The sequence below is a fragment of the Diabrotica virgifera genome, chromosome 7, assembly GCF_917563875.1.
Source record: "Diabrotica virgifera virgifera chromosome 7, PGI_DIABVI_V3a".
In the NCBI taxonomy this organism is placed as follows: domain Eukaryota; kingdom Metazoa; phylum Arthropoda; class Insecta; order Coleoptera; family Chrysomelidae; genus Diabrotica; species Diabrotica virgifera.
The window spans coordinates 171,053,058-171,074,309 of NC_065449.1; the positions used below are offsets into that span (position 1 = coordinate 171,053,058).

Consider the following 21,252-nt stretch of genomic DNA (forward strand, 5'->3'; position numbering starts at 1 on the left):
ACCAAATTTCATTTGCATATCTCTACGGGTTTTAGAGCAATAAATAAATCGTCAGTTTGTAAGAAAAAATTTAACATCCCGAATCTCTAAACCGAAGAATTTGCTACCATACGTTTATAAAGCAAACGGTCATTATTTGTTTATGCAGAATTACCCCTTAAAATTTGTCGCACTTATTTAGAAACACCCTGTATTGATGAAGAACATGGTTAGTTGTTAACGTGCCTAACTTTTTTATTATCCAACATAAATAAATAAATCAAAAACAAAAATGTTAAGAAAGCCTAATGCTACAATCGAGTTTTAATTTCAACATCTTATCTATGCTAAAACATTCCACAGGGTGTTCCAAACTTTGAGGAATAAACACAGTATGATTGTTACACCCGGTATACAATGACAAATTAACTTTCTATTAGCAACAATATTATTATAGCGATATTGCTCAAGAATATTGGCTTCTTCTTCTTATGCCACTCCTATCGGAGACTGGAAATCATCAAGGCTATCCTGACCTTGTTTACAGCTGACCTAAAAAGTTCATTAGTGGTGCAGCCAAACCACTCTCTCAAATTCCGCAACCATGACATTCTTCTACGGCCTGGATTCCGTTTTCCTTCTATTTTTCCTTGCATTATATTTTGAAGTAATGCGTATTTATGACCTCTCATCAGGTGAACCAAATACTCGAGTTTTCTTCGTTTTATCGTTAACAAAATTTCTGGGTCCCTTCCTATCCTTCGTATTACTTCAAGATTTGTGATTCTTTCAACCCAACTCATCTTCAGCATTCGAAGGTAGCATCACATCTCGAAACTTTCAATATTTTTTATGTTGTTCTCTTTGAGAGTCCAGGCCTCTACACCGTATAATAGCGTGTTAAATACGTAGCCTCTTAGCATTCTTAATCGTAGAGGGATGCTTATATCTCTGTTGCAGAAGAATTTTCTCATCTTTATGAAGGTGGCCCTGGCAATTTCGATACCTCTTTTTATTTCATTGTTTTGGTCTCCAGTTTCGTTTATTAAAGTTTCCAAGTATTTGTAACTTGATACTTTTTCAATTTGAATGCCGTTTATACTAATATGTGCTGGTGTTATGATTTTACTGAAGACCATATACTACCATTAACATTAATATCAAAAAAACCAAGTATATGGTCTTCAGAATAAGGCTATAACATACTAAAAAAATCACTAAAATCGGACAACAGGTTCAGAAAATTCGAGACATCTAACTTGAATAATTCATCGAGTGACCCGCTTTTTATGATCGCAAGTGGGTTCTAGGTCTTCTACAGTGGTTCTGGGTCTTCTAGGTAGTGGGTTATTTAAGTTTTCTACAAATCCCTCGATTCTCGGCTCTCATCATCCAGTTCCCAGCATTTCTGTTTATGTCGTCGCTCCAATGCGTCGGTGTCGACGTCTACTACGTTTGTCTACACGTGGTCGGCATTCTAATATTCTTCTATTCCAGGGATGGCGAACCAATGACAAGTGGCACGTTTGAAAATTTTGATGGCACGTACAAAAACAAAACTATTTTTTTATAAGTTATTTTTTTAGTAGAAATGAATTAAGTTATGTTTTTTCATTGATTTATCCTTTCACTTAAAGTATAAAAGTATAAGGTGTTAATAAAACCGTCATCAGACCAATAATGACATACGCGGCAGAACACGACCTGAGACAGGAAGGACAAAAAGAATGCTAGAAGCACCAGAGATGAAAACTCTTCGAAAAATCGACGGTAAGACACTATAGCATTCGCCGTGTGCAAGTACTTGGAGGGGATACGAGAAACGATCGTGCGCGAAAAGCGGAGAAATATTGCAACTTTCTTAAAACAGGTACCTACTTGCGGTTGCAACTCTAAAACTGAAGTCCGATGTCAAATTACACATCTTTAATACCATCCTTGTGTTATAAGCTTTCATTCGAAACCTTATTATTTGTCATTATATATATACAGGGTGCGCCAAACCTCTGGTTTTCTTTGATTACGGCTAAACTATGAGATATACAAAAAAATGTTTATAACAAAACTAATGTGTATCAAAGAGGTCTATATTCTAAAATTATTTTGGATTATACAAGGTGAGTCAGAACGACGGTATGAACTAAAGTTGTATTTTTTTAAATGGAACACCCTATATATTAAATCATTTTTGAATATATTATTTAAAAATATGAAAAATTTGTATAAGGTCTTATAGGCCTAAAGTTAATAATTTTCGAAATATTTCCATTTTTATTGAGAAAAATGGTAATATTTATAGGGTTGTGGATTATGTTTCCAAGGAAATAAAAATTTAGGTGATAGATCAAAGTTTTTAAAATATAGTGTTATTTTTAAATAATTTAATATTTTTTACTTTTAGCCATAAAATATACAGTGTGATCACTATTTGCAAATACAAAATTTTCTCATTTTTTTTAAATGGGACACCCTGTATATTAGTTTTGCGTTTTGTAGTAAATATTACAACCTTTCTTTTGGTATAAGGTTGTATGTACCTAGCATGTTTCGTTTTGTAGATATTTAAAAAAACTATAGATTTTACGTTTTTGCGGATTTTTTATTTAAAAATTTTTTTGCAAAAAAAATAAGTTTTAGAAACATACACTAAAATATAAAATATGAAAATAAAAACGTAATTAAAGATTAAAATAAATCGTATGCTAGTACAATTCAATTGAATTTAATAACTTTAAATTATTTTACAAAAAATATTTTACCATATTAATGAATGCATAAATTAGTTACTAAATTAAATAAACAACCAAATTTTAAATCAACCGTAGTAATTCTTCTACCGCAGCAACTTTCCTGTACCAAATTAATTGTTAGTTATATTGTATTTACGAGTAAGATCAGTTAATAACTTTTTAATTTACCTACATCTTGAGAACGTATAAAGTATGCTTTGAAACAAATGAACGTTATGGAAGTATATTAAGAAGTAAATAGTATCTATTATAATAATATATTAAGAAGTAAATAGTATCTATGTACCTACTAGTGTCACAAAAGCTGGTAATAATTTCTAATGGTTTCGCCCAAAACAAATGTCATATCCAAAAATTTTTCGGTTAAAAAATTAAAATTTAAAATATAAAACATTGTTACAAAAATTTCAACTACAAAAGTATTACCAGCTTTTGTGACACCAGTAAATACTATTTATATTAATAAATAATTTGGCTGATACATTTAACATTCAGCTGTTTTAAAGCATACTTTATAATAATTTTTATATTCTCAAGATGTATGATGTATGTAAGTAAATTTAAAAGGTAAATTAAAAGTTTAACTAAATACAATTTAACTAACAATTAATTTGGTACAGGAAAGTTGCTGTAGTAGAAAAATTACTACGGTTGATTTAAAATTTGGTTGTTTATTTAATTTAGTAACTAATTTATGCATTCATTAAAATGGTAAAATATTTTTTGTAAAATAATTTAAAGTTATTAAATTCAATTGAATTGTACTAGCATACGATTTATTTTAATCTTTAATTACGTTTTTATTTTCATATTTTATATTTTAGTGTATGTTTCTAAAACCAGATTATAATTATTTTTTTTGCAAAAAAATTTTTAAATAAAAAATCCGCAAAAACGTAAAATCTATAGTTTTTTTTAAAATATCTACAAAACGAAACATGCTAGGTACATACAACCTTATACCAAAAGAAAGGTTGTAATATTTACTACAAAATGCAAAACTAATATACAGGGTGTCCCATTTAAAAAAAAAATAGAAAATTTTGTATTTGAAAATAGTGATCACACTGTATATTTTATGGCTAAAAGTAAAAAATATTAAATTATTTAAAAATAACACTATATTTTAAAAATTTTGACCAATCACTTTAATTTTTATTTCTTTGGAAACATAATCCACAACCCTATAAATATTACCATTTTTTTCAATAAAAATGTAAATATTTCAAAAATTATTAACTTTAGGCCTATAAGACCTTATACAAATTTTTCATATTTTTAAATAATATATTCAAAAATGATTTAATATACAGGGTGTTCCATTTAAAAAAATACAACTTTAGTTCATACCGTCGTTCTGACTCAACTTGTATAATCCAAAATAATTTTAGAATATAGACCTCTTTGATACACATTAGTTTTGTTATAAACATTTTTTTGTATATCTCATAGTTTAGCCGTAATCAAAGAAAACCAGAGGTTTGGCGCACCCTGTATATATCTGTATTAATACGGAGGAGTTGTATGTAGGACAGACGGAAAGACACTCATGAAACCGGAAGTATATATTTGTTCTCGCATTGCGAAGGCCCGTGAAATAATATATGACTTTTACTATTCCGGTGACTTTAAAACAGTACTTCCGGTCGCATTTCTAAAACCGGAAGCCCTTGGTCAAATTTCTCACCTTTAGTACCATCCTTGGATTATAAGCCTTCATTCGACACCTCATTTGTCATTATACCTGGTATAGTGACGGAGGAGTTATTTTCGCGGTCAGACAGCTTAGGCCAAATTTATCATCTTTAGTACCATCCTTGGTTATAAGCTTTCATTCGACACCTTATTTGTCATTCTACCTGGTACAGTGACGGAGGAGTTATATTCGCGGTCAGGCAGGCTGACGAACCAAATTGCTCATCTTTATTACCATCGTTGGATTATAGCCGTTCATTCGACACCTCATTTGTCATTCTACCTGGCATAATGACGGAGTAGTTACATTTGCGGTCGGACGGACAGATGGACAGCCAGCCTTGGTCAAATTCCTCATCTTTAGTACCATCCTTTCATTCGACGCCTCATTTGTCATTCTACCTTGTACAGTGACGGAGGAGTTATATTCGCGGTCAGGCAGACCGACGGACCAAATTGCTCATCTTTAGTACCATCGTTGGATTATAACCGTTCATTCGACACCTCATTTGTTATTCTACCTGGCATAATGACAGAGTAGTTATATTCGCGGTCGGACGTACCGACGGACAGACAGTCTAAATTTCTCATCTTTAGTACCATCCTTGGATTATAAGCATTCATTTGACAACTTTATTCGGCAAAATTATTTCTTGGGGATTTTTTGTGGGGATATTTTGCCCAAAAAAATTTGTGGGGATTATCTGTCCGTGATTTTTTGTGTGGATTTTTTGTCCGGGGATTATTTGTGGGGATTTTTTGTCCGGGATTATTTCCGGGAGAAAAAAAGGTGGCCAACTTTATTTTGAGCGTAGCTCGCTTATTTTTATTGCTAGAAAATGTTATAAACCATTAAAATAAAGCTTTTTTAAACACTTTAAACAAGTTTAAATAGGTTTTTCCCGAAAAGTGCTTTATTTTTTGGTTGTTTTACGATGAAATATTCGATTTGAAATTGGACGAATAAAAACATATTTTTCATGAGCTACAAATTTGCTTTTGCTGGATCTATAGACTTCAGGAATACACAACTCTTTTCGTTTTTTTCTAAGCTACCTTTTTGCTAAAAATATTTTTTTCGATAAAATATTTACTTTTTGAGTTATTTGCGAAAAATCGTCTGAAAACGTAATTTTTTTGTCGAAAAATTTTCAATCGCAAATAATTCGAAAAGTATTGACTTAGATAAAAAACTCTATAGAACGAAAGTTGCTTATAATCAGTAAATTTATCCATTTCCGGGATTATCTTGAACGTATGTTTTTCACCCCCCGAGAAGAAGTGACTGTCACCCCCCAAGTAAAAGTAACCAACGGCACAAATTCAACTTTGAAGTGGAGGGTAAGTAGAACCTAAATCCAAATTTTCATGCAATTCGGAGTTGCCCCTGAAAATTACACGGTATCGCCGTATTTCCCGTTCATTTATTGGGCTATTTAATTAAAATTCATTTTTAAACCTATTTTCCCTGATAATTTCTCCTTTAAATTCCTTTAGCACGCAGAGTAGTTCCTTGTATTGTCGCTTACGAGTGCTATGTCATCGGCAAATCTTAAATGACTTAAAAATCGGCCATGTATTTTATTTACGCGTTCTTCCCAATTTAACTTATTGAAGGCATCTTCTTATCCAATAGTAAACAATTTATTTTAAAAGATTTTTCCATAATATTTGCTCAAGTTGAAGTAAAACGCGCCACAAAAGAGTAACTTTGATACAGTTTGAATTTTGAGACTCTTTTGTGGCGCCTTTACTTCAAATCTAGCAAGTATTATGGAAAATTTTTTTAAAATAAAACTAGAATTTTCTTTGGCATCAAAATGAAAATACATTTTTGCGCCACGTAATATTCATATCAGCTTTTTTGTAGCTGGAATATTGTATGCGCCACTCATTTTTCCGGCGTGTGGCGTTTTTTATTCTTGTATCAGGAGTTTTTCAAAGTTATTTATAAATTAAATGTATGAAGTTGAATGCAAAATTTCTCGATTACACGTTAAGCTTTATAGATGGTCGGCTTTGTCGCATTATCTCCCAAATGATCCCATCCCATCGAATGTACACTAGATTTTTTTCTATTCGAAATAGATTGAAAACAAAATATTGGGATGGCCAGAAAATGAACTCGGATTGCCCGTTGCCTGATCAAATTTAGCGTCGTAACCACTACAACTACATAAACCATTTCGGGAATAATCGTTAATTGGATTATACTTTTGTAGCTTAATAACTTCTAAACAGCTTAACCTATTTTGATTACTAAACATGAGTTTGAAACGTATTGACAAGTAGTATCTGATGCATATAAGGTCAAGTATGATAACTGAAGCTATTACAGGAATTATTGAGCTTGAAAAACCTTCTTTTCCCATAGGAAATAGATTTGATCATCCTTTGAAGCCTATAACTTAAAAATTCGAATTTTCCTGGATATGAGGTATACACTGTTAGATTCGTCTAGAGTCTAGAGTCCTTCTACAAACGCTCAGTTATTAATTCGTAGGTTGAAATTTTGAGTAATTGTCGAAAAAATAAAATTTTTTAGTTTTTCAGTTTATCAGCTATACTGAGCCGTGTGTATGTCTGATCCTGACAGCTTAGACTCCATTTGAAAGCTTAACTCAACACTATTTATTTGGTGTATCTGCGGTTCTCCTGTCGCTTCTTGAACCGAAGAAATATTATTCCCAAAAAATATGCCGTTTTGTACCTACCAAGTCCTCTAGCTGGCTTATGGGTGGTCAAAAGTCACAAACTACACCGATTCTGAATCGACCCTGACCGACTCTTCAAACACAGAAAAAAAATTCAGATTGGTTTAACTTTTCGACACACTTACATACATACATACACATCCACAAACATTTTCTCTTTTTTAAATAGAAATTGAGTCATATTTCTGACCTCGGTAACTTTTGAATGGTATAATATATTTTCAAAATTAGGCATGCGTTGGAAAGGTAATGATCAGTACTATTAGAAGCCGCAAAGGTTGGACTTAAATTTTCGAAGTTTTTGGGAATTTTGGGGATGAGAACGAAAAACAGACATTAATTAGGAAGGGCCGTAAAATCCACACCCTCGGACCAAAATGGATGGTCGATATATATGAACTGGTGAGTCTTTTCCTGAACTTTAAGATAGGAGTTAGCCCAATTTTCAATTCAGTCAGATTTAGAAAATCGAAAATTTCGTGTATATTTAGTGTCGCGTGTAGGGGGGTTGTGCGCCACTGGCGAGAACTGCCGTTCTCTGGTAATGCTTTTTCATTATTTGGTTACTAATTTTATTACTTCCGACCTTGAGGTCGTTACTGTTATTTGGATTGACATATCTTGTCGCAAGTAAATAATATATTCTTTACACATATTCTATTTGTGTTCCGTCTATGTTAATTTCCAACATATCTTCTTAGTAATAACTTTGGTTTCATTTAAGTTTTAATAATTTTCCTCTTGATGCTTCTTTTTTTGCATCTGATATCATTATAACGTATGCAAAAAAAGTTTTTGGATAAATAATAATGAAGGATTCAAAGAAAAACAAATGACATTTATTATATCTATATTCAAATAATATATCCATTATTGTATTCCTTAAGAACTAATGAACTACAAACACAATTTAAATTAAACTTAAAAATTCATATCCATAGCTGATATGGCACACCAGACTAATAGAACATTTTCTTTTTTGATTAACTAAAGGGAGATGAATTTTAGACAGAAGCAAGATGTAGCAATCTATATCAGAAACAGAGAAATAGGAGTGAAAACATGCCAAAGGAAGGAAGAAATTTTGATCCCGAACCTTGGAATGTTCGTCCTGGTGGCGACAACTTCTCTTCGAATAGCACACTAAGGGAATACAAGAATACCGTGGAAGACACCGCTGGTCATGCAAAAGGAAAAAAACAGATTACTTAACGCGGGTGACCTAAATGCTAAATATGTGCCATAGAGGACACCAAATAATGTGACAGAGAAGATAATATGTCGGATGAAGTGATCCGAATAATGACCCTATCGGCCCTTAACGGGGAGCCAATCTTCGTTAGAAAGGAAAGATAGACTCATATAGAAGTCACGCTAGCCATGATTCAGAGGAAAACGGGTGAATGGGATGTTTCTCCTGGAAGGAGAAAAATTCACCCAGCATAGACACATCCCATTTAAAAATAAGTGAGAACATAAAGAAAACTAACGATGGTGGAAGAACGAAACACATCGATAGATAGGGATTAAAAGAATAGATCAGAGCAATGGAAGAATATCTCTACAACTGTGTAGAAGGATACAAAAAAATCAAAGAGCTGGCCAAAAGGCGCTGCCCATAAGATACAAGACTAAGCAGACGTCCATAGAGGGGGCAATAAAAGGATACATTGAACTGAGAAGAAAAATCTGCATAGACAAATAGAAACAATTGGCAGAGGAAGAGTGATTAAAAACTTTAAAGAAAGAACTCACAAAGGATATCAACAATGAAAAGTAAAGGTCCTAAAAATAAATGTGCAAAAACCTTGAGAATGACATCTGGGGTGACGCGTACAAGATCGTTAACAAAATTCTCAAGGGAAGCACTATTCTCAAAATCGAAGATAGACGCACAGAGCTGGCAGACGAGCTTTGTCCAAAGAGAGAGATAAAGAAGTTCACATTATTAAATGTAGAAACACCGGTAACAGACTTCGCTACTGAGGTGTTGATGGAGGCGGGGAAAGCACTAGAGGCCATCTGGTGGAACCCGATAGAGTTCCAACAGAAATTGTAATGGTAATTATAGAGGAAAAAGCACTATGGGTGAAAGACATCATGAATGACCCCCTGAGAAAGCAAACATTCCCAGAATCATGGAAAACGGCAAACCTTTTGCTTATCCCCAAACCCAGGAAAGAACTTGAGGAAACTGGCAAGATCTTTGAAATATTTATAAAGACAAGACTAGAGAAAGCAGTCGTAGAGAAAAGGTGCTTGTCTGAACGCCAATATGGGTTTAGGAAAGGGAAATCTACAATAGACGGAGCTAGTAGGATCAAGGAAGAAACTGTTACATGTAGGAGCAGGTGATTAGTGGCCTCCTTTCTGGACGTTGAAATCCCTTCAACTACTTGAGCTGGGGAGTAATAACTATAACACTAGAGAATCGGAATTATTTTCATACCTGTAAAACATAGTGAGGAAATATGTCTCAAGTAGACAGACTAACACAGTGAGGACAGATATTATGGAAAATCAGCGAGGGTGCCACAGGGCTCAATTCTACGACTCTTGCTCTAAAACATCCTCTACAAAGATGTACTAGAGGAGTGCCTAGGAGAAGGGATACGGGCTGTAACTTACGCAGATGAGTTGTCCCTTCTAGTAGAGCACAATGAAATGGGCTTATAATGAACACGGTCAATGTTATACTGGACATGTTGAAAACGTGATTAGAAGACCGGGAGTTGACATTAGTCAAGCAAAAAAAAACAGACAGAAACGGCGATTTCAAAAATTATGCTAAATATAGGAAGTTCAGGTAGTGGAAAAAGAAGGATTCTGATGGAAGTGCTACACTTTACAAATTATATATTATGCGGTACCGGTGTGGCACTAACTAACGAATAAACAAAAATACAAACAAATACTAGAGAAGACCCAAATTAAGGGTCGGGTGCGTCTATAGTTCCGACCTCAACGGTAGCCCTACAAGTTATAGTCGGGGAACCATACACTTGCAGGTAAAAGAAAGAACCAAAACATACCCCAAGGGTAATCAAGAGAAGACAGATGAAAGAAGAGAAACCATCACTAAATGGGAGGCAGAGTGGGTAAAAGAGAGAATTAGATATGCTCGCTAAGAGAGGCTCCAGACCCGTCGGCTGGAGAAAAAGGAGGTGGGTTTAGTCGGTAGGCGGCTCGTGATACAGATAGGGCGGGCCGAATCCGGCACACCTAGGACACCTTCCCAGACGGTCTTAAGAAAATTCCCACCTTCCCCAAAAAAAAAAAGAGAGAATGGACCAGGACTTTGATCCTGAGCGTGGAGTGCAAATATAAAAGCACGAACTACTTCTACAATTCCTTACAGGACATGGGTCATTTAGAGCATACCTTGACAAGGTAGGCAAGGCAATAGGTGGTAGCTGTGTGGACTACGGAACAAACGATACAGCAGAACACTGTTCAAACGCAGTAAGTTCAACGAAGAAAGAGCGGAGCTGTATGCAAAGGTACGTATCTTTGGAGCATACAATTTTAGGACAGTAGTAGGAAGGGGGGGAAATTAGTTTAAAGAAGTGCTGGAGGCTGTAACAAAAATCGTTAAAAAATAGATTTTCGAGAGAGAGACAACAGGAGTAAACATAAGTAACAAAAGTAACCTAGAGAAAAGATAAGGGAAAGGGTGCTATGTGATATGGATGTATCCTGGGGCAAGACCCCTAAAAGCGATATTGCGTTCGGATGTAGTCCAGCTATTCTGAATCCAACTGACGCCAAATACGATTCACCTGGTATCGTTTTTAGATTTCCACTCTTACAAAAAAAGGCGACTAAATGCGAAAGTATTTAGGACTGATTATCAGACAATGAATTTTTTCCAAAAACTTTTGTTACATACGTTACTTAGTTGTTTCTATTAGTAGTATATCATCAGCGAATTTCAGATTGCTTAAACATTTTGCATTGACGCAGATTCCTTTACTGTTCCTACTAGTCGTAGACACAATCTTTCCCTTCCATGCCCATATTATACAAAACTAATCAAATATCTTTAATGATTTTTTAAACAACATTTAAGAAGAGACAAACAAATAAAATAACTAAGTTAAATCTTGATAATTATGATGTTGATATATTATATTCTATATTTACATTTAAGAGGACTTTTATTTTCTAAATTGGAAAAATAGATAATTTTTAAATATTTTTAAAGAAAAAACTTTTTTTGGCACTTTTAGTTGTCTTTCACCACTACAGACGATCTTCCAATATATGTATTTTAATTTGGGAGACACTTTTCTGCCTTCCAATGGGATTCAATTCGTGAGACTTGAAACTAATAAACGAACCTTTCCAAAGCTTTTTTAATATTGTTATAAGAAGCTAAGAAAAAACGTCTGTTTTGGGGGTGAATTTACCCGTGTACTAAAAAGGCGGGTTTTTAAAAGGTTTATTTAGTAGTCGTATATATAAAGTGTCAAAAAAATTTTGGCTTGCTGAAATTATGTAGTAGATTTTGAGAAAGACGTCTCCCACTTCTGAAAAATGTGATTTTGAGAGAAACACCATGTTTAAAGTATTTATACTGTAATTTTATCGAATAAAATGCTCATATTTATTTTTTTCTCTAATCAGCGATTTCTGAGGCGTATTGGGAGCCCTCACTGTCCAGTAAAAGCTGTAAATGGTCCTTTACCTTTGCCTTCAAATTTTTTTTTAATATTTTGATTATTTCGATTGTTATTTTAAATGACCTTACTTCGCCTGCTTTTTAAATGACCCTCAAATACAAGCATTTTTCCGATTTTCAAAACAACAATTTTCAATAAGTTTCAACAATATAAGTCTTGTTTCGCTTTATAAGTTTTAGAATCCAACTGTCGAGCTACAACTGCACAGGTAAGGCGTCGCGAGTGTTGTATATGTACAAACGAGTTTTAGCTCAGATAAATACAGTTATAAATTCGTTTCTATTTCGAATTTATTAATAAAATTTTAGGCCAGTATTTTTATTATACTAAGGAATGGCAATTTTTATTATACTAAGGAATACTCAAATGGGATTCAAAAAAAGGTCTGGGTACAAGGGAAGCTCTGTTTGCAATGAACGTTCTCTCACAAAGATGCTTAGACATGAACCAAGAAATTTACACCTGTTTTACTGATTTCGAAAAGGCCTTTGACAAAGTACAGCATGAACCACTAAGCCAAGTTCTAATAAACAAAAATATAGACAGCCCAGATATTCGAGTTATATGCAACCTATATTGGAATCAAACAGCAAATGTGAAGGTTGAGGGTAGGCTAACAGAAGAAATTCAAATCCGTCGAGGAGTCCGACAGGGATGTATCTTATCGCTACTTTTATTTAATCTGTATATAGTGCAGCCATCTGTCAACAAGCACTCGCGGAAGAAGATATTGGTCTGATAATAAATGGTGAGACGATCAACAATATATGGTATGCTGACGAGACGGTTCTCTTATCGGGAACGCTAGTAGAGCTACAACATCTCGTTCAAAGTCTCAATATATACTGTAACAGTTACGGCTTGAAAATTAATTTGAAAAAAACTAAATTTATTGTAGTCGCAAAATCAAAGAACATCAGAGCTAATCTTGTAATAGACAATACAGCGATTGAGCGTGTGTCCTGTTATAAATATCTAGGTGCTTGGATCAGAGACGATCAAACAAAAGAGATAAAATGCAGAATAAAAGTAGCAAACTCTTTTGCAATCGTGATATCAACATAAAGTTACGAATACGAATGCTGCGGTGTTATGTCTTTTCCAGCCTGTTATATGGAGTTGAGGCTTGGACACTAAAACAGTCGACCATAAAAAACATCGAAGCATTCGAGATGTGGTGCTATAGGCGCATTCCTAAAATATCATGGATGGACCGCGTCCCTAACACGCAAGTACTCCAAACTTTAGACAAAAGATGCGAAATTATAAATGAGATAAAAACTAGAGACATGGAATACTTGGGGCACACTATGAGAGGTGAAAAGTACGAACTTTTAAGAAATATCATGCAGGGCAAAATTAAGGGCAAAAGAAGTGTGGGAAGAAGAAAAATATCGTGGCTTCGCAATCTACGCGAATGGTTCGGGTGTAGTTCGATTGAACTTTTTAGGCGCGCTGCTAACAAAGTCGCAGTGGCCATGATGATTTCCAATCTCAGCTAGGAGTGGCACGTGAAGAAGGAATGTTTTTACGTAAAAAAGCAAAAATCGTTTTTTTTTTAATTAGAAAGTAACAGTCCTCTAAAATAAAATAATTAAAGATCACTAATAGTACCTTCTAAGATATTAGGATCATTTATTCCTAACTGACGCAACTTCTTTTTGTGTTTCTGGCCTTGAAAGTGAATATTCAGCTGTTCCTGACACGTAGTCCCGATGTCACATATGGAACATTTGTACTTGCCCGTAGTCGAAGACGGTTGAGATGTTTTGGGAGTTGGTGTAGTTGTGGAAATTATGGTAGTTTCGGGCTTTTTCTCTCGGAAATCCTGCCCGAAGCCGTCCTCGCCATCTTTAAGAACCACCTTTGTTGTGCTATATAAAATATTTGTGAATTAATGATTATGTACTTTTATTAACATTTTTTTCTAAATTATTTATAGAATAAAATATTATAAAAATCTTTCTAACAAATGGATCTTTATATAAATTTATAAAGCATAGATACAGTAGGGAAAATGAAAGAATACCCATGCGTCATCGATGATATGCATACGAACCAAAGCAAAAATTTCTAGTCAAAACAACGTCTAAACTAAGTTAATACTGTAAAAAAAAACGGATGTGACTACTACCCACCGTACGATTTTTCGCTACGTAAATGTGTCAAAAATTTTTATATATTTATTTTTACATGTGTTTTATCACGCTAGGTATTAATGACGCATGGGTAAAGAACCCTGGACTCAAGTGTACATGTATTCCTATTGTTCACAAACAAAAAATATATTCAAATCTTAAAAAAAAATCACTAAAAAATAAATTGAAATGAGGAAAAATATAAATAGATCCACAATGTGAGTCTATAAAAAAGCTGCCGAATTATTAATGTCATGGTTCATCAATGAAACACAAGCAAAAAATTGAGAAATGAAAGGGTTAAAGAAATGGCAAACGTGAGACTCGTTGCAGAAGAAGTGGTATGAAATAAGCAAGTAATATATTAAGGGCCTGGGAAAAGAGGACAGATTAAGTAAGACTTTACGAAGATGGGACGAAGGCGCTATCCTAAGAAATATGCTGAAAAGCAATGTAGAGTGTGTCCGCGGATGGGGTGCCCAAGAGGAAAAACTTTTTTATTTTCAATTTTAGCGAAAAATGTCATCCTTGATAAAAAGTTTTGCTTGATCTAAAACCCCATAAAACGAAGTAAAATTCAAGTTTTTCAAAACCTGCTTAATGTTGTAGCCAATTTTATATAAACCCTATACATTTTTGCACTAAGTTCGATATCGTAACAATAATCTAGTGTTGCTAAGCTACAATGTCAACTCCGATAAATAATTTGCGAATTGTCATTCTTTTTCGACAAGGCAATGTTAAGCATTAAACAAAGAATTTATCTTGTAAATATTGAAGATTTTAAACAAGCAATCATTAATGCCGTCATAGGAATCACCCCAGAAATGCAAATGAACTCTAATAACAAATTTAAAAATACGGTGGAGAGATGGTGTACGGTTTTGAAGTTGGTGGAGGCTACATCGAATAGTTGTTGTTTAATTTACTGTTAGTTTTCCTATGTCCTTTATTATTGTTTTGTTATTCATATTAAAATTTACTGTTTTCCTTTTATAGGGATTTAGAACAAGCAAATATATATATATATATATATATATATATATATATATATATATATATATATATATATATATATATAAATAACAGTTCAAAAAAAATGACAATTCGCAAATTATTTATCGGAGTTGACAGTTACAAAGTTGCATTGTAGCTTAGCAACACTAGATTATGTATTGTTACGATTTTGAACTTAGTGCAAAAATTTATAGGTACCTACATATTTAAATAAAATTGGCTACAAAATTAAGCAGGTTTTGAAAAACTTTAGAATTTTAGAAACTTGAAAGCAAAACTTTTTATCAAGAATGACATTTTTCGCTAAAACTGAAAATAAAAAAAGTTTTTCCTCTTGGGCACCCCAACCGTGGACACTGTATAATATCAGCATGATATAGAGATAAAATTAGAGAAGTTGATCCCGCACATTGATAAAAATAAAAGTAATATAGATTATGATTCTTGTAACTTACCTTTTCCTGACCCATTTTCCTTCATTATTGTAATGTCCACTACCCGTAGGCAATTTGTATCCCATAACTACTCTAAAAAAATAATTTACATTAAAAACAGTTTAAACTTTCAATGTACGCATAAATATATAGAGCAGGGGGTTTGTGGATAAGAGAAATCATAATTTAGTAGATACTCTGATATACTGGTCTACTATCATATCTGGAAAAATTTGATAATCTGGTCTCATGCGTAACATCATCTCCATTTCCTATGGGAAAAACGGTTTTTCAAGCTCACTAAATCCTATAATACCTTCAGATATCATATTTGACCTTTCGTGCATCAGATACTAGGTGCCAATGCCTTCCAAACTCATGATTAGTGTTTAAAATCGGTTAAACCGTCTAGAAGTCATCGAGCTCCAAAAGTACAATCCATTTAACCATTATGGTCTAGTGGTTACGACGGTAAGCTTGATAGGGCAATCCAAGTTTATTTGCCAGCCATCCCAATATTTTGTTTCAATCTACTCCGAATAGAAAAAAAATCTAGTATACATTTGATGGACACAAAGAATTATATAGAAAAAAATATTGGTATGGCTGAGACATGAACTCGGATTGCCCTATCACAAATTTAGTGTCGAAACCACTAGACCTTAACGTGTAATCGAGAAACATTCTATTAATAGACTGGGAGATATTATACAGAAGTTCAGCCACGATTTTCTAAGTCCTGCTTTTTGCAATACTGGAAGGGTAGACGATGTACTTACAATCTGTGGAAACATCCACAAATTTCCTGTGACATTTTCCTGTAAAAATTAGATTTTCCCAAAAAATAAAAATAGGGTTTTGCGATGAATTTCTAAGTCCTGCCATATCCGTAGATAGACAGGATACTATCGATTTTATGAAGAAAATTTTTTGGGCAGGAGGGTTGCAAACGGGGTAACGGAGTATAATATGTATACAGACATGTAAGGAAAATAATGAAATTTTCATGATTTTCTAGGTCCTGCCAACTAAATAAACTAAACATATTTATTTCAAAATGATCAAAAAAAATATTGGCATGACGTCTCCTAATGTTTAAGTATACTTGTCCCTTGGAAAATTCTGCGGAAAATTTTCATCCTGATTCCGTGATTTTCTTAGTCCTGCCTTTAAAAAGTTATAATACTCAAATACAATCAATACCTTTTCGGCACTCGGCAGGAAGGTTAAACGGTTCTTGTAAGACGGCAGGAGTCCTAGATTTGTAAGAAAATTCGTGAAAAAGTCAACGATTTTCTGAGTCATGCCATTTTGCACATGTTTCAAGAATCTTAATATAAGTCTATTTACAAAGAGGCAGGATGGTTTTATGGTTATTTTGTATACAGGGTGGGGCATTAGTGTGAGAAAGTCCAATTACTCGTTTGTCGTAAGATATACGAAAAAAGTTATTTAGGTAAAACATGGGCCACAGATAGGACTATGATTTAACAGTATTTTCTAATGTACAGGGCTACCCGTTTCCACAGGGTGACACAAATTTATGTTTTTTTAAATGGAATACCCTGTATATTTTTACATTTTTGGATTCTACTCGATGTTCTCTTTAATAAAATATAGTGTTTTGAAATATTATACGAGGTAGTTTAAAATATAATTACGTTTTTTGTTAATTTTGTAGGAACATTCACACCCTATACATATTGTTAGTGATTTGATATCCAAACTTCTATTAATTTATGTTTAAACGATTTTTAATATAGTCTACTATTGTCAGTTATTAATAGTATACCAAAATGTTTAATTTTAGTATACGGGGTTGGTTGAAACTCGGAATGAGTATTTTCTGAGTTTTCTTAAATGGGACTTGTATTTTAATAACGTATTTTAATATTATAATAAAATGATATTTTATGGTACCTTTTTATTTGTTAAGCATTTTCTATACCATATTTATATATTAATTTCGGCAGTAAATTGATACAGACAGATTACTCAGGTGGTTTTTGGGGTTTCTGAACAAGAATGTCACATTAGAACAGATCTTTATCTAGTGCTCGGGGTGACTAATATACACGCCATATTCTTAAATTTCGAGGCTTTCAGATAAACTGGTCCGCCTTTTTTCTTCCAGAGATAAATCGATTCCATCAATTGCGAATCTCTAGTACCGGTCATAGGAATCTTTTTTGTCTATCCCTTTTAGGTATTTTTGACACTAGATTATTAAATTGTGAGGTATTCTAGTACTAAAAGGTACTCCTGCTTTAAGTCAGTAGGATGCACGGTTTTCTGGAAAAATCCATTTTAAAATTTTTCGTTTGTTGAATTTGAAGAAAATTTTAAAAAAATTTAAAAAAACGGTGTATTTGCCGATTTAAAGCAAGAGTAACTTTTAGTACTAGAATACCTCATAATTTAATACTCTACTCTCAAAAATGTCTAAAAATTTAAAGACCAATAAGTTATGAGATAAAAAATATCCGTTGATCTACCCAAGATGGATGCCTATGACCAGTACTAGAAATTCACAATTGATTAAATCGATTCATCTCTGGAAGAGAAATAAACGTAGCAGTTTTCGTTTTCCTAAATAGAATTTTTCTAAATTCTTTTAAACTCAAAAAACCAAAAAACGAAAAATTTTTCAAATCGATTTTTCTATAACACTGCGTATTCTTCTGAGTTAAAGCAAAAGTACCTTTTAGTACAAAACTATCCCAGAATTTAATAATCCAGTGTCAGAAATGCTTAAAAGTTAGACAGAAAAGTTATTCGATAAAATATCCGTTTCCGTACGAAAAACGGACCCCTATGACCGGTACTAAAAATTGACAATTGATAATTGACATTTGACAATTGACCTCTGGAAGATAAATAAGTGTACCAGTTTTCGTTTTTCCAAATAAAAGCGTTCTTCAGCTATTTTAAAGAGACTAATTACAAGACTTCGATATGCTTCTTCTAGACGAAGCATATCGAAGTAGAGGTAGTCCGACAACCAGATGGTCTGATGACATCAAACGGATCGACAGAAACTTGACGCAGACAGCACAGGACAGAAATGCATGGAGAAGACTGAGGGAGACCTACATCCAGCATTGGATAGATCCGGGTTGAATTATGACGATGATGAATTACAAGACGCCATCTTTAAAGAGCTCTAGTTTTCCACGGAAGCATTTTTGAACTAGGTGAATTGAGTTAAATTTTCTTAAATTATCTGAGGAATCTCCGGTTTTAGTTTGTTACGAGAGCTTCTGGACACCCTGTATAATATAATTGGTAGGTAAATTCCCTACTATAACCAATAAATTGTAAAAATTGTTTATTTACTTTTATTGCGTTTACTTAGATAAAAATATGATCTAATCACTTAAAATAAAGATGTTACAGTTTGCTATTAGATTTGAAAAGTGTGTAAAAATTCCGAGACATTATTCAGGAAAATAATATTTAAAAGGATACGATTGTTTTAATGATATAAAAATTAATTTTTTGTATTATTCATCTATGCGGTTATCCTGCCAAGTTGTAAACGGTTTTAGATTAGTGTTTTTTAAGCATACTCGACATGGTATGACTCAGAAAATTGTGGTGATATGAATATGTTTGTATAACACCCTGAAATAATTTTACAGACACACAATTTAATTTTTTATACGAAATAAATATACAACCATCCTGCCTCTTTGAAAATAGATTTATATTAACCTTCTTGAGATATGTGTGAAATGGCATGACTTAGAAAATCGTGTAATTTTCCACGAATTTTCTTACAAATGTTTTAACTATAGATAGTAAAAAAGGTGTAACTAAACATCCTGCCATTTTGAATAATGTCTACTGAAATTATTTATTTTATAACACAATTTATTTTATGACTTAGAAAATCACGGAACCAGAGTGAAAATTTTATACAGAATTTTCCAAGAAACAAGTGCTGTTAAACATTAGGTGACGTCATGCCAACATTTTTTTTGGCCATTTTGAAATAAATATGATTAATTTATTAAGTTGGCAGGACTTAGAAAATTATGAAAATTTCATTATTTTCATTACATGTTTGTATATCTGTATACTCCCTTAGTCCTTTTGCAACCGTCCTGCCCAAAAAATTTTCTTCATAAAATAGATAGTATCCTGTTATTCTATGGATATGGCAGGACTTAAAAATTCATCGCAACTCCCAATGTTTTTTTTCATGGAAAATCTAATTTTCACAGGAAAATGTCACAGGAAACCCGTGGATTTTTCCACAAATTTTAAGTACCTTCTCTAACCTTCCAGTATTGCAAAGGGCAGGACTTAGAAAATCGTGGTTGAACTTCTGTTAATATCTCCCGGTTTATAAGCAACATACATTTAATTTATAAAAAACTTTGAAGAACTTCTGATACAAAAATAAAAAACCGCTAAATGCGGTAAAAATAAGTGGCGCACACAATATTCCAGCTACAAAAGAGGTGATATGAATATTACGTGGTGCAAAAATGTATTTTCATTTTGATGGAAAATAAAATTATAGTTTTATTTTGAAAGACGTTTCCAGATGGTCTAAGAGCTAGCAACGTGTTCGAGAAAGTATTTTAAGACAGCTGATTCTTTAATATATTGTTGCCTATGCTTCCTCGAACACCGTACCGGCCATCTGGCTGCTGATACAGGTTGCGTTCATTACTGCGCAGCACACGTGTACAGGTAAATACAAAATCAGGGTGATTGTTTAGTGTGATAAAGCTTAGTAGATCAGCTATAGTAATAGATAGCAATAAAAGTTAATAACAAAAATTGTAGCCAACTTTCAGCTTCACATTACAAAATTAGTTAGAATGTTACAGGGTGTTCGATAACATAGTGGCAGACCAAACTTTGTTTTTTTTTTAATGGAACACCCTATATTTTAATATTTTAATTTTATTTTTGAAATCTTAACATTACAAAAATATAAAGTGAAGTAAAAGACAGACGTACTCACCAGTGGTGGCCGATCAGTTTTTTAATATTAAATTTAATCAGAGTTTATGTATGTTATTTTTTGTATCTGTGAAATAAAAAAAATCTGTCAGATAATACAAACTAAATTTTATTCATGGATTTTAAAACGATTCGACCAATCCGAGCGTTAAGTGAACCCTGCGCGTAAGAGACTTTTCAAAAAATGAATGATCCGAGCCATTCATCTCACTGTTTTCGGCTAGCCGACCCCAGCTTATCCCTAGCTTGACGATTTACACGTAAAATTCAACGAAATAGAAGTCGATGAGCAAGCAAACATACATTTCTGTCCGTACGCAGATACGGCAGGTTACGACACATTTAAATCTGCCGATGTTTCATTTGGAAGCATCGGCAGAAATTGTAAAAAATAATCACGCCGTTTTACGTCGTTTAATTGATATTGTAATTTTTTTAAGTTGTCAAGAATTATCATTTATTTATAGATATATAATATCGTATAATCGTTAGATCACATAATTATAGATAACTAATAAAATTGTTTAAGAAATACGATTAGGAATTTTCTAATTTACTTTCTGATACTAACATATTTAGCGGCATGAAAACAGTACAGAATGAACTAATGTAATCAATTAGTTACATTTTGAATAACGTTATTGGATCTGAGATTCAGAAAACCATTTGCTTTTCGCTAGGAAACTTTTGATTATCATGTCATTCACAATAATTATTATCAATTGTTACGCGCATACGCGTTACGTGGTAATATTTATGAGAAGTTTTTAGGTTTTACAGACGTGAGTAAAAGAAATAAGGCAGAATATGTTTTTAATGTTTTAAAGAACAGATTAAAATTTGTTAATATCAAAAATAAATTGGTA

The 21,252-nt window shown here is 33.1% G+C and overlaps 1 protein-coding gene across 1 annotated transcript in view; it reads right to left on the minus strand.

The window, feature by feature from the left end:
* LOC114339215 (zinc finger protein 346) overlaps positions 1-21,252 on the minus strand; it is a 71,922-nt gene that overhangs the window by 10,984 nt on the left and 39,686 nt on the right. The window contains exons 6-7 of the mRNA XM_028289836.2: positions 15,431-15,502; positions 13,435-13,694 (exon numbers count right to left, since the gene is read on the minus strand). Of these exons, the coding sequence (XP_028145637.1) occupies positions 13,435-13,694; positions 15,431-15,502 (332 nt within the window). The remainder of the gene's footprint in view (positions 1-13,434; positions 13,695-15,430; positions 15,503-21,252) is intronic.